General features: G+C 38.4%; 1 protein-coding gene across 3 annotated transcripts in view; it reads left to right on the top strand.

Moving 5' to 3' along the window:
- Positions 1-3,024: 3,024 nt before the first annotated feature.
- Positions 3,025-15,665, top strand: part of znf827 (zinc finger protein 827) — a 58,629-nt gene continuing 45,988 nt past the window's right edge. For all 3 annotated transcript variants that reach the window (XM_066718436.1, XM_066718435.1, XM_066718437.1), the window contains exon 1: positions 3,025-3,275. In XM_066718436.1, the coding sequence (XP_066574533.1) occupies positions 3,233-3,275 (43 nt within the window). In that variant the 5' untranslated portion in view covers positions 3,025-3,232. The remainder of the gene's footprint in view (positions 3,276-15,665) is intronic.

Below are 15,665 nucleotides of genomic sequence, written 5' to 3'. Positions count from 1 at the left end.
AACAGAAATCTAGCAAATTTGATGGAACAGTTACAAAGTCTGTGCTTTGAGAATGTACATGAGGCTACAGGTTAGAAACTAAATGACACCAAATCAGCAAAATGTATGGACCCAAGAGGCATGACATACACATTACTCTTATTGAAAACAGATTTAGTGTAAACTCTGAAGGCTGAGAGTTTCAGTTCTGCAGTAGTACACCCTTCCTCTATGGAGCATTCCAAAGGTGTGGCACCTTGTAGTTTGACTCGGGTGTTGAATGGTCACCACAAACAAACTGAAAGTATGCCCTGATTATTTTCTATTATACCTACTTGTGCACTTTTGACACATATCACCTGCCTGTCAGTGCAATAAACAATATGTGGAAGTGCATCCCTGACCTCACTGGACTAGACGTTTTGTCATTTACCATTTTAAGTAAACACAATCACAAGAATGCAGCCCTCAACCAAACTATATTCAAGTTTCATTTTTAACTTTTGTTTTAATGTATGTATATGTATTTATGATGTTGTAAACAAATCTCCGCCCTCAAACTAACATCCTGAGGCTGTTGCATAACTAATGGAATGAGATTGTACTTTTACCATCTCTTGAGTTGATGGACCACCCAAACTATCTCAAACCTTCCTGTTTCTACCTCCATATTTTACACTACATAACCAGTAAACTGTCTGGCCTGCTTTTCTTCTCGTACACTCTTTCTTATTGAATCTGAAAATCTCATATCTTGCTCTTTTTGGAAAAAAATAAATATATCTAGTACCCACAATATGGCACTTTCCTCATATCAATAAAATATTTTTGAAGTTGCAGCTCTCCCCATTGCATTTCCCCTACTCACAGCTATGCTTTCACCGTTTCTTTTGATATGATGTAGAATTGCAATCAACAGCAAGGTAAGCACTGGTTAGAAAATTATTAGCCTGGATGTGTTGAATAATCAGTCTGTCTGCTCTTTTGGATGTTTTCCACTTTATGTCCATTTTAACTACCATTTTCCTTGTATCTGTTGATTACAGCCTGTTCTCTGTTATGTGAAACATGCTATTTCCCTCACAAAAACCTCTTCCTTCTGGTGGGTAATTATGGATATATGATTACCATGGTAAATCTCTGTCCCTGTTGTTATTACCTCATACCCCATATGACTACTATGTTTCTACACTATGACATAGAACGTTTTGGATCATTTTGCCAGTTCATAAACAGAGCTACATCATTAGTGTAAAGGAACAATACTATTCCTATTTTTTCATGTAATGCCCTTAAGCAGTCAACTTGTGGGGCTGTTTGTTTGCACTACAGGGACTGCAAAAACCCATACAAAACCCACATTTGTATATTTTTAAAGAAACAACAGGTTGTGAAAGTGATGCACTGGTCTCAATTGTCACCTGACCTTGACCCCACAGCAATAGTACGTGATGAGCTTGACAGGACTGCATAAAAGCCAATAAAAGAATGAGTCCAAACACCATTAATATGCTTTTGGAGTTGATTCAGACTTAACTGACCAAAATAGAGCTAAAGTCATGTAACAGGAAAATGTAGGCTAAGCATTAATTTAATAACTAAAATAATACATGTTAATTCATACTTTTTTTAAGTAATGTTTCAGTAGAATTGACCATGGGATGCCACCATTTTGACTACCAATGCTATACATATGAATTGTACAATGAGTTTATAGATTGGGTTGGGTTACCTCAAAGCTGTGTCAATACACTATTTAATGAAGGTCTCGCCATTGCTGGGGAGGTAGATTCGACTCACCCTGCTAGCTAGATTGGTGGGTGAGTTGATAGGATATTGAGACCAACCAAGACACCGGGTCCACTATGTATGTATGTATGTAGCCTGTGTACTTATAAAATATAAATAATTACATTTTTAGGAATAAGAATGTATACATTTTGTCTAAGTTGACGTGAGTTCACACTGTAGTATAGAAAATATATCAGTAAACAATTACATAAAAATGCAACCATTAATAATTAATAAGCAGTATATTGACACATACAAATATAATGTACATTTAATAACATATTCCAATAAATGTGCCCTTGAACAAGACAAATCGAGTGATGCTCTCACATTATTTATGTGTTATGCGGCCACATCATAAGTAACTTTGTCAATGGAAGCCCAAGGATTTAAGATTCCAGAGATGGAGAGAGACTTTGGAATTCATGACTGTGTCTGTGAGTCAGATGTGCATGTAATTACAACTATAGCATATCAATATCTGTATCGGTGCTGATGTTGTTGATGTATGTATTTCCTCTGCATTCAAAACGAATTTTCTTTTTCAAACTGAAGTTTTCAAAACAGGTTCCAAACTGTATAACCAAAACCATCCTGAACTGGACAAATCACAAATGTCAAATGTGATTGTGTTTGTTAAAATAACTATATTTTCTTGTACTGATATTACTATTTTACAGGCTAGTTCTTTATGTCCAGTTTAACTCATTAATAACTTGTGTTAAATAAAGTAAACTTACTTCCCCAAATCCTTCTCTGATGGATACAATAGATTTTCTTTTTCTCATGTGGGGTGAGGAATAGATTTGGTTTCATAAAAAAAAAAAGTTAATGCATTTATATAAATCATGCATTATACAGTTAATAATTATATAATTACATATATAGGTTATATACAGCTTTTTTATTGTGTTTATGCAATAATTGACTCAATATGAAGTTGTATTGCCCTGTAATAATAAGTGGGACTGCATCAATTGTACCCTCATTTCTTGACACAATTTGTATTTTAAGAACTGACATTTGACATTTAAAAATAAAATAAACCGCAAATGTTTTAAAACGGGAATATGCTATAATGCACATGTTAGAACTGCAATATGTATAGAAGGGTGCACATCACACCACGTTTAAGTTGCAACAGTCAGTAGGACACCCTGAAAGCTTGGGGGCACCTTGTGCGTTTGCCTGCCTGCGAGGCGCCGAGCCGCTCCGCTGTGCTGCCCTTTGATCCCGGCATTAGTGTTAGTTAGGGGCTGCGAGACACACATACACAGAGAGCAGCCATAGTCAAGACACGGCAACAACAACACCGCCGCCTCCTCCTCCCAGCCACTGCGAGCCGGGGACAGCCAGGTGCACGGCCAGTCCCTGCCACCGCACTCGCACACCATTTCAATGGGAGAAATCATGTTTTCTTCTTATCCCTAAACAAGGAGGAGAATGTGAAAAAGGGGGGAAAATGCCCAGGAGGAAGCAGGAGCAACCCAAGCGCCTGCCTTCACGTAAGTCGATCTCGGCTTTTGTACGGTTGGAAATGGCTCTCGCCGTGTTTTCCGCAGTAGTTTAGGGTTAAAGAGGTGAAACGGACAAAGACACGGCGGAGGTTATTTCTGCTTCTTTTTTTCCCCCTTTGGAGGTCTGTGCTAGGCAGCCATGTTGGCGATGAGGAGCGAGCGAGTGCGTTATAAACTGTCTTTTCATGCCGCACGGTCGATAAAGGTCCCGTTTCTCCTAAAGGTTGCGGTCAGTCGGCGTGTGTGTTGACAGTAAACGGCATCATGGCTGAGCGGTTTTTGTGAATCTGTCCGTGGAAGTGTCTCTCTCTCCCTCCTGCAAGGGAAAGGGGAGGATCTGAGGATCTGGCCGCAATAAAATGAAGGGTCAGTCGGATCAGACGAGCCAGGCTAGACTCCGGCTTCCCTGCCCCGGCGATAGTGCGATCCGGCGCAACTTATTTCCTCTTTCAGTGTAAAACATCTAACTTTCTTCCCCCCCGATCGGGCGCTTTTACTTGCGGTTGTGTTAAAGCGGGGCGACGGGGCTGTTTTGCCAGCCGTGTTTTCTTCCACCCCTCCCAGTGCAGAAGGGTTCATGTCTGCAGGCTGCCTGTGTCAAAGCCATGGTCGGTCACCTGAAGTTCAGGGTTTTTTCTCTCTCTCCTCTTCTCTCTCTCCCCCCTCTTTGCAGCCATTCATTGCAGACAGACTGCGATCAATAACGCAGGCATGCAGGCAAGATGGCACTTCCCCCGACTGCAGGAGAGGCAGGGGACTGAGCCTTTGTGGTTAGCAATGCGCTGAAGTTGGCTACGGAGGGGCTAGCAATCGTTATTTGGTGTTCATTTGACCCTGCGTACGGTGTTTAGGTTGTGCTTTTACCAGTCAAATGAAAAAATAAAATAAAAATGCAATTGCACTGTCTGTCCACTAGAGGTTCCCGTAGGTGGATCTGAACCCATTGATCCAAAGACTTCAGTGTGTAATGTATTGCACAACAGCATCATTGTAGAGCCACAAGCGCGACAAAATGTGTAATGTTAGTGCTAGAATAATGATCAAGCCAGCAAACACACACATCCATCCATATGCATCATGTATGCGCAATGCATTTGGTATGTTTCAATTGGATCTGGTATTCAGAGGGAGTAACATGCATCTAAATGATTGCACACCGTGTGGGCACATCAAGCCTTTCTTCCTATTAATATGTGACTAACTTGATATATATGAAGTTGTGTTGAATTGTACTTGGGTTATGCATGTGTACATCTCATTAATACACCGCATATGCAACGCAGAGATTGAAGCACTGACAAAGCCAAGACTTGAATCCCACCCAAGGATCTTCTTGTGCAGCCTTCAAAGAATAGCGTCCCTAAAGCAACAGTAAGGTTAAACAAGGTTGATTTGATGTGAAATCAGTACTAATTATAGAGTCGTGTTATGTGTTAAACATTGCCTTGTGAATGTGAAGCTGGTTTTATGTATTTATTTATTTATTTTTGGTTTGTGTTTTAATCAAAACTGTATTTCTCTCACACATGGTCTGTATTGAACTGTAGAGGTAGTGTGGAAGCATTAAGCAACACACAAGTCTTAAAAGGCTGAAGAGAAGCATGGTTTACAAGTAACACGAAATAGATAGATGTTCACTTTGTTCAGTTACAGGATCCGCTAGCTATATTAGGTAATTGAGAGCACAGGTGGAATGAAATCCAGGCGTCTCTGCTCCTCCAGGACTTGTTTTGCACCGTCCTGTTGTAAAGAAAATGCTACCACTAATCTTAAGACTGTAAGTTATCTTATACGATATAATGTAAAGTGCATGGCTTTATACTATCTCTGTAGACTATAGGATAACATGATTGTACTCCTTCCAATATTCTCCTTTTATATTAAGTATTATTAGGAAAATGAACAACAGTCTTTGAATGTTAAATTTAAGTGTTAAACCTCAAGCTACTGATTATTTGATATGCATTTAGTTTATTAGTCTGAAAATATACACATCTGTAGGTTTGAGCAAGGTGCACACTTTATCATATTTTAAACTGGTTATCAAGCAAATATAATCGCAAATCTGCCTTTTGTTTCCTGAAAATTAATCTACCTGCATGAGCACATGAAATTCGGCCTGTGGACAACGCAGAGACCTTTGGGCTTTTTTTTTTTTTGGTAGTCAACAATCTTATTGGAAATCGCACTCTCTCATAAGGGTACAATAAGGCAGACTTCAATTTTAGATTTAGTCCACATGTACTTATTGCAGATCGATTTTTCAGTGTCTGTGGCTTTTCTCTTGTTAGTATGCTCCGTGTTCTTTGTGCTGTTTTAGATTTATTTGATGTCAGAATAAGAATTCACAGACGCTCATATCATTGTCTGCAGTTCTGTGCTTCCCAGTCACAAAGAGTGTGTTAAAGGTAACCATCTGAGACCTTTCTTGTGGTAGTCAACTTTTACCTCTAAGGACAACCCCAGCACATGGTGGTCTGACAATTACATTTACAAATACATTAAAAGGGAACCTTTATTGTCCTAAATTCAAAGCAAAAGCTTCCTTGTGTGTGTGTCTGCATAGCCTTTGGTGTGCTTTCAGTAGGTTTGGTTATATTTGGATGTTGCCCTGTATACGTTTGGAAGAACAGAGCATCTGAACTACAGAGCAGCTATTTTTAAATGATTTGGTAATTGTTCAGTTTGACTTCCAAAAACTCCAGCACCAGCCAAGACAAGGAGAGGGGGGAAAATCCCAACATGTCTTTGAAGTGCTCATAAGGGCTGCACCTTTTCTAGCAGGCCAGATACTGTACACTTTAAATTAGGTGAATGGTTTTGTTACTAAATATACTGTATTTGCATGATTTTAATTTCATTTCTGCAGTGTATTCTTTCTTCTCTTTTTTGTTATTTTCAGAAATCAGAAAAGTATAAAAGGTGTACTATGAAATTATTGAAATATAGCCTATAACAGCACACTGAGCTGGAAAATTGCCTTGCAATTTTATTAGAAATGTTTCCTCTGCAAGTGTGTATAAAATGTTAAAAAGAAAAATATACTGCATGGATTAATGAACAACTTGTTTTGATTATACATCCCTACTTTAGACACGGATTAGGCCCTAGGCTTTAAATAGTTAAGTGGCCAAACTATTTAAACTGACACATTGTTCTACTCGAAAGAGCTCTGACCTATTACAGCATTGTCCCTTTTTGTAGGCCTACATTTTCACCACAGTAAATCTACTGCATATGAAACAGTGATGTTTTTATTTTCCCATTTCTGTTGCTATACTTTTTTTTTTTAAGTAAAGCACAGTGAATTTTGTACCAATAGACTGTTTCCTGTTCATTGTGAATACAGCGGTGTTTTCCTCCAGCAGCTTTTAACCTGAAACTAAATGGAACTCATTTCTGAAACGCCTTCATATTCATTTGGTAAATTAGTCAGGCACATTCAGACCTTTCTTTCATGTGCACGGTAAGGTGAGAGGTTATGTAAGGTCAACATGCCTGCTATGTCTATTTCTGCTGTTTACATCACGCTGTCTCAGCCGAGTTTCGGATATTGAATATCGTGGACTGAAGAATAGCAGGATTGTAAAAGCATACGTTCTTGTTCAATTAAGTGGACATAATCTTCTCCCTTGAGGATAACATTTCACTTCGACAATCAGACTGTCAAACCTTTCTTTTAAAGCTAGTTTTTAAGAGGCCTTTTTTTGCATTTCTCTATTTTACTTTAGGACATTGTATTTATGTACAGTATTAGCAAAGGGGCCAGTTTTCTCCTGAACTGTGCCAGTCAATAAAAATTGACTGAATGGTGCAGTATCTCTCTTCAGTGGTGAGTGATTGTGACTCTTCCCCCTGCAGTGACTGTTATGACCTCGGCTGGCCTAGGGCCTGGAAACTTTGCATTAAGGGAAAAGGAAAACATGAGGGGTTTTCCATCTCAATCTTGGCACCTGATTTGTGCAGAATTTCAGCCAAAACCAAGTTGGTCGAGCTGTCACAGAGTATCTGCTGAGCTGAGGTGAAATGACTCACAATACAGACCTTTTCTTTTTTCCAAGGCAACAGCAGAGTGGGGGACATACAGTAGCATAGATCTCAATACAGCCAATCGGATCCCATGCATAGAGGTGTTCAGATGCAACTGGTTAAACGCCTTCAGTTTTCTCCAACATGTGCAATACAGAGAAATACAATTAAAGGTTATGAGGCGTCATGAGTGATAAAATCATCTCAAAGCACTGCGCTGCTCTGAAGTTCAGCAGGTTCAATATTGGAACTGTAATAAAGTAACTCTGTTGCTCCTTCTAAATCGATCCTCGATTGAAATGCATCATTTAATAAGTGCTTAATATGACGGATCATTACCTGTGAGATATCTTATTGTTTTCCGCTACATCTGTTTATATCTGTGGCAATTTGTGTGTGTGTGTGTGTGCGCGTGTGTGTGTGGAGAGAGATTGCAGATTTCCCAAATTAATTACACAAAATACTGGCTAATGGGGTCAATAAGAGCTAGGTTTAATCGTATGCTTCTGTGCAAGGGCTTGAAAATAAGTTGTTTTAATAATGATAATAAATCTAAAGTAAGAGAAGAATTTTCAATCTGTTCATTCACAGATATGCAGGTGTATAGAGATCTATCCTTACAGCTTAGAGTTCTAATTTAAAGATAAAAATGTTATTCAGAAATTCTCCTTTCCTTGCATTTAGTGGTGTCTGCCACCACAATGAGACATTTCATTAGTCCAGTCAGCACAAAGTTCTTCATTAAAATCCCAGATTGAAATAGGTGTGCTTCTCCTAGAGATTTTAAGCATTTTGACAAGCCACAACATTAAGATCTACAGCACTGAGAGCAGCCCTTTGGCTACTGTGCTTTACACTGAGTAATAAGGATCTCACAGGAGCAGCAGACATACTGTTGGCAGCAATTCATAGGGAAAGACTCAGTATTTCAGCCGGGAAGGGGGGAAGCTACAAACAGCTCTGGGCGTTTTCTGTGTTGTGGTGCTGTACCACACAAGTGCCTCTGTCCCTGCTGTAGCAGGCATTTAACCCCTGGCGGCACGAGGGAAGGAGCACAGTGCAAGCTGGGGGAGCCTGTGCTATCCAGTTGCTAAACAGCAGAACTAAAATGCATGTGATTCACCAACTAGGAGTTCATTTCAGCCTGAACAGTTGAGAAAAGGGATTATATTTAATAATGCTGATTTATGTATTTGATTTTATGAAATTTAGGCAATCAGTGCATCCTGATTGTGTCTTTGTTTTAATTTTAGTATTTTTTATTTGTTTGGTAATTGCTTGCCTTCCAATTTGGAACTTATTTTGCATTCAAGCTAATGTTGTTCATCCACTGCAAGCTGCTAGCACGGCGGGATGTTAATTCTGTGGACTATCTCAAGTGGCATACCTGCTAAAAGCCTAAATCCCAGAGTTAAGAAGTGACTGAGATAGGATCCACTTGGGGTACTAGTCAGAGCTTCTCAACAGCTCCCCCTTGCACAGCCAAAGCTCAGAAAGCTGAGTGACCCAGCAGCTCCATTGGGACAACACACATGAGTTTCTCCGCTTCTTCTGGAACTGTGAGAGAGAGCACAGGCAAATTGGCCTGAACAGCAGTTTAGGACTCGAAGAATAGAAGAGGAAAGATAATCATGTAAAGTCACTGATTGTTGAAACCATTAATTCAGAAGTGCTCCAAAAATAAAACCAATCTGTTCAGGCTTATAATACATTTATAATTAGCTTAATAGTAGTTTCCTAGTGGAATTCTGTTCATCCGTTTCCTTCCAACCCAGTGGTATGATATTGAGTTAAAAAAAGTCGGGTCTTGAAAGCAAAACACTGAAGTGTGCAGGGAATGTTATTGCTTTTCCTCCTGTGCTTTCATTGACATAGTAACACACTTTATATTGCATTGTATAATAGTTGTGAAACCACCTGACTTCCTGGGTGGTTGGAGGCACAAGGCCTTCAGACACTGTGCCTCCTGGTGAATCCAGGAAGCACAGAAACTCAAAACCACAGGCCTTTAAGTAGATCACAATTTGCATTTATACCACCACGAAGCAGAGAAACTCTTAATGTGTTCAACAGGACACACGTGCTTTTCAAGGCCACCACATTTACTTTTCCAGAAAGCATGTAATACCACTACAAAGGCTGATATTTTGGTGTTTCCACCGTTTTCCGTGAGGATAATGTTGTGTTGAAGCTTCTGGTCTTGGGCAGAACTGAGGAAGAATTGCTGCCAGGCGTTGAACAGAGCCGATGCATCCGGTGGTGCAGACAGCTGATTCCTTTGGGGGGAAACTGTGGATTATGAAAAGGTGGCAGCATGGGTTGCAGTTTGAAATCGCAAAGCTCCATTAATGACAGTGAATGAAGGATGTTTGAATTTCACATGCTGGAGCTGCATCTGTGTGTCTGCAACCCAAGTGTCCTTAAGCTGTTTATGGTGTTACACATGAGGTTGGGCAACTAGCAGTCTCTGAGCTTTACTAACCTGGAATTAAAATCAGTTGTGGTTTGCTGCAACTGTTTCATGTGCATTATTGTCCACTACTGTGCTTGGGTGGAGGGGAGCCAAGCCCTAATGGCCCCCCACCAATGTTGAACCTGATGGGAATATAATAATTTGAGGGGAGAATTTTAAAAATATTTTTTACCAGAACACTTTCATTTTATAGGCATCCCTTATTTGGCAATGGCCACTAATTGATTTAAATCAAGTGCCCTATTTATTTAGGAAGCACATTTTCACTTAATCAACACTGAACAAGGTTATGATTTCAAGTCATATTTTTCCTGTTAGATGACAGTCTGGTTTGATGTCTGGTACAATCCAATTTTTGACTTGGTTTTAGGATGTGTTTTGGTCACCCATCTGTCTCGGTCTGCTCTAAATATCTCACATCATACTTGATGGCTCGAAAGCTCTTTCATAGGGAAGAAATAACGATGGCGAAAATTATACCTGTGTATTACATTAACAAAGTTAAAAGTGTGCAGAATCTGTGCTAAAAGCATAACAAAGTGCAGCTGAGTGTACTAAAAGCACTGTGAAGGTCAAGCAATTTCTAGGAACTGCACAGAAAAGACTATTGTGAATCACAATGAGAGGGAAAATCATGACAACATATTTTTCAATACCAATGTGGCAATATGATGTTAATTATAGAATTTCAGTTGCCATCTTTAAAAAGGAAAACAATTTGCTTTCCCTAGCTCTTGGCTACATACCATGCTATTTCATTAATTGTTAGGAAAGGGGCAGTAGTGTATGGACATTTACATTTCCTTCATAATGTTTTCTAGCAAGGGTTTACACTTCTACAAAAACATTTAAAACATAATTTGGCACACTGCTCAAGATCTGTTTGTCAGGCCAGAGTGTGTCATTTGCTTTTGCCTAGTTAACTGCTGCATGCAATTCTGCCTGGAATTACACCCTCATTATAGGCAGTAGTTTGCACATTATCATTCATTTAATATAGTCACCGTTAGTGTTCCTGGAAATGTAGCATTGAATTCTTTCCAGTCGTGTATTCTTGTATCAAAATTTGATGTAAGTTGAATTCTGTGGCAAATCAAGACGATCATTACAACAGTAGGGTTTTTGGTGTTTTTGGCAGACCCGATCATTTTCAACATTGCTACATTTCAAGTACCCTTTGATTCAGACACTTTATTTAGGTTGAAATTTGATTGGGATTTTTCCAACAAGTCACATTAAAATTACATTTTATGTTGATAACATTATTGTGATCAGTGATAGTTAATTATCATACATTTTGACCATCTCCTGAAAACTTAAAACATTTCCAGCTTTCCAAACCAAGGTTTTTCATGATAACATTTGCCCTAATGGCTCTACAGAAAATAGCTTTTCTCAAATATTGTCTTTTTCCAAGGGAAAAAGAAGTCATATTGGGAACTTAATTTTCACTGAGTAAAAGGAAGCCAGCATGTGTTGTTCTCTGGCCAGTGATATAAGGATGATATTCCACTTGGGTGCATGAATGAGATGATGTAATCTTAAAAAGTGTGAGCCAGATTGTGGCTATGCTACATACAGGCACATAGTACATACAAATATTTTCAAATTATATTTGTCTGTCTATCTATTTACTTATGAGATATGTATGCATTTTTACACAATTTTGTTTCTGTTACTAAAAGTTCACATGACATAAAAATGTTGCTACCTCAAGAAAAATATAAATTAGAGAGTTCCCTCATGTTTGTGTAGCCATACTTCCTATTTAGTCAAATCAAGGGTTTAAAGAAATGGAATATCTGTGGCTGAGCGCACACAGACAGGGAGAAATTGATATTTGAAAATCTGCAAATAGAGTAGTGGTCTATTAGAGTAACTCGATTGCTAGTTCAAGTCAGGTGGACTTGAGCTGTCTATTACAAACACATGGTCACTCTACTCAATTTAGGATTGTTATTTGACAGTGTATTTACCTTTTTAATAATGCAAACCCACCATCCAATACTGAGTATTTAATTTGTGATTGGCAGGTGGGTGAAAGTTTTAATTACAGGTTTTAGATCTAACAGTTGTACTTCAAAGGTAAGCTAATTGTGTAATTTACTGAATAATACATTCTTAACAGTGTCGTAACTTGAATTAATCATTGTAGGTATTGAACATTGAACTTGGTGATGCTGTTTTCTTCCTTATTGTGTGAGAAATTATGGTCCTCATTGCAAACCTTTCTCAAGCAGAAGTGTGACTGGATGCCAACATTGACGGCATCAGTTACAGCAGAGGATATGTTAAGCCGTTCAATGCTGCATAGATGTAACATGTATGCCGGTACTTAATGGGGATGTGACAAAGTTGTAAGCTCAAAATCATTTTTAAAAATGTAGGAGGGATTCTTCTGCAGTGCTGTGATTTTAATTCCCACAAAGTGGTTCCCCATTTCAAGAGTGATCAGGACCAATCCAGGTTAGTGTCTTCGAAACGACAGGATCAGATCCAAAGAGGCATGGCTGCAGGCTGTTATGCCAAACTCCTGTCATCCTGATACTACTTTAAAAAGCCATCTTTTCGGGTGACTGGGCTATTATTCAGTGCAGTCAAGCCTTGCTGTATTCTCTGAGATAAGTCCCTGGTATGTTTACTGTACTGTAGATCGCTTCTGCTTTCCACAAGTCCACTGTAATGTCTGGATTTGGGTTGGATTGTCAAATTTCTTGCTCCATTTTCTAATTGTTTTTTCTTTTCTTGATATGTAAAGGAATAAAATAAAAAAACAGAATTTGTGCATTGCCTGGTCTGGGATCTAGTGAAAACATTGATGGGGTGTGCATCCATCAAAAAACAACCCAACAAATGTCAAAAATGTGATGGACACATCTCCTATTCTGTTTTTTGAAAATCTTATTCTTTACAAGTTGAAAAAACTGCTACACATGAAAGTAGTGCCCTAGTTGTGAGCAGGGTGATTATTCTGGTAAAGGTCCTTTTTCACAACCATTATTCACTTGACATTTGTGAGAATCTTTTTTTTAATATTTTTTTTCTAAAAAAATTTAACTCCGCCAGTTCAAAAGCCTCCTCCACGTGGATGATTCTAGCAAAATCAGTGATGGTTAGTCAGCAAAATGCCCCATTTGTATTTCTGTTGGCACATAATGATCCATATTCAGTTTTTATTTGTTAGTGTAAGTCTAGTTAACATAACAGTAGGCATATGTTTCACTGAAGAAGAAAAACAAAACATTTTCTTCTTGAAAACAATCTAGTTTCCTGTATATTTGATATTTTGAATATCAAAGCTGCTACTTGAAAGATGTGGATGTCACATTTGCAACTAAAATGATATTAGCATATATATATATTTTAAAAAATAAAAACAGTAAGTAAAGAAAGCTATGACTGTCTGTATAACTAACAGAAAAACGTGGGTGAGTTATGTCTTTCTGCTGCCTACAACAAAACATCTCCTTCCTGTTTCACCTCTGGCAAATTGCCTTAAGTGGCTTGGCTGTCCACAAACTTCCTAGGCAATAGTTGAAATGTACAGCGGGTAATAAGTAATACATTTTATTACAACAAAACTGCCATGATATAGGCACTACAATTTCAGACAACGTTCTCACTCCACATTCATGGGAACTGAAATCATCTGTCATGCCCCTATTAGCTTCTCCATTGCTAGGTTAACAGTAGTATTGTACAACGGTTTTAAAGCAATTTAACTCTAGAGCGGGTTTATATTACAAGGCCGCTACTAACAGCTATATATAGGTTTACAGTTTTATTTAGAAACTGCAAAATGTAAACCTTGCAAAAAGAGAAAGATGCTTTAGACTAGTTTTTCACAGAATAATTAGGCCTACGTAATAGTACACCAAAACCTCTTGTAATATCTAGACGACTCCACAAGCACCCCTCGAAGCTCAGCTCTGTCAAGCAGTGGCGCACAGGTTCTTCATGGAGGTACATTACTTGAAGGGCACCTGACAACCCAACATGAAGATGCATGATAGATATGAAATAATTAAATGAAATAAAGAAACATGCATTCTGAAATGGATGTATTACGATCAATTTACATTGCGATTACGTTGCTTGGTGAGGCAAAAAGAAAAAAGGGAAAAAAAAGAAAAGAGATTTGAGATATTTACTTTAACCATGCAGTTTCTTGTTAGTATTAAGATCTTGCAGTGTTATTATTGCTTCATCCCATAATGGAGCTCAGTCCTTGCAGAATAAGAGTAGTTATGACTCCTCTGGAGAAGACCTAGGAACTGGATTTCTAGGGCTTCTTGAGTTGATGTCAGTATATAGCTTTTAACCAGAAAATCCAGAAGGTGGCCTTATGTCTTCCTGAGACATATATTGATTTGCAACTTTTCCATTGTTATTTTAGAATTAATCAACCATTTCCCCAGCCTTTCAAATGAATATAGTCAATGTTCAGATGCTCTGCATCCATCCTACCCAGTCTCTATACAAATATTTCCGGTAACAGAAATCCTGTAAAGATACTGTACTCTAAAACAAGGGGTGTTTCTGAGTGTCAGTTGTTTTAAAATGAAATATTGGGCATAATGCCTGTAGGCTCTAACGTATGAATAAATTACATCTCTGATACGTTTGACTAAAAATAGAAAGAAAAATGTGCAACATGAAGACACATGATAGATATGAAATAATTCAATGAAATAAAGAAACATGCATTCTGAAATGGATGTATTACGATCAATTTACATTGCGATTACGTTGCTTGGTGAGGCAAAAAGAAAAAAGGGGAAAAAAAAGAAAAAAGACAATCCACTTAACAGATTGATGGACTATAAAATCATGAGAGGCCAAATTTATAACTGCGGGTTCAGACAGCTGGATATATTTAGATGGGTGTTTTAACAGGAGAGAATGAGATCCTGAGAGTGCCCCAATTAATGGAATTACCTTCCTGCCATAGTTTACTGTTTGTCATTTACAGAGACACGCACCCAGCCAAGCTGCTGCGTACCCAACATATTGTCCATTGTGCATTAACAAGAAAGACAGACCAGTGCATGCGCTCATTAGAATAGCCTGCAGCCTTGTCATGGACACTTAATTAACATTATTTTTTTTTCTTATCGTGGGGTGCCCAACCTTCTCATTATTGTCATATCCTCAAGATGCGTTTTGCTGGTATAAGCTGGTAGTTGTACTGGTACATTTGTTTTTAGAGGGTAAAAAAAGACTATAGGTGATCTTTTCCTTGCTAACTTGTTACACTGCTTTGACCAAACCCTATAGACATTTTCCTGCTTGTTTGTTTATCTCTCTCTGTCCCTTTCACATGGTTTCATGGTTCTGGCCATTTTACCTATCTTGGGGTCAGAGATGTTATGTCTGGATAAGTTACACAATAGCATTGGTAGGGAACCTAACTTGAATCATGTGGGGGCTGACCTGCAGAGCAACCTCAGTCTCCCTTGCTGATTTAATTGGATTCTATGTGCCTTTTTAAAACCTTTAATAGTAGTGTATGGTTAACATTAGCGGGGGCTCTTGAAAGGGACTCGCACTAACTGTTACAGTCAGAGCTGGACACGCCAACATCTTGGAGGCCTTTCCTTTTTATCCAATACAGACCAGCTGAATTGCAGACACTGGAATGTACATTACCTACTGTTTTATTGCTGTATAGTCATTGTTTGCTGTATTTCATTTTCTTATACTATATCATTTAATGCTTGGAATTCAACTTTTCTAATGCAATCCTTACCAAAAGACCTTAACCTGATTAGCTGAGCATTTTGAGTTTTGCAGCAGACTTCGTAAAACCAGCAACAACAACAACAAACCCTGCATGTGCCCACCCATGCAGTAAAGTAAATGTTTAATCTTAATAT

The sequence above is a fragment of the Amia ocellicauda genome, chromosome 12 (genome assembly GCF_036373705.1).
Source record: "Amia ocellicauda isolate fAmiCal2 chromosome 12, fAmiCal2.hap1, whole genome shotgun sequence".
NCBI classification, from domain to species: Eukaryota; Metazoa; Chordata; class Actinopteri; order Amiiformes; family Amiidae; genus Amia; species Amia ocellicauda.
The sequence above is the reverse complement of the archived record's forward strand: the minus strand, read 5'-3'. Positions and strand labels throughout refer to the sequence as shown.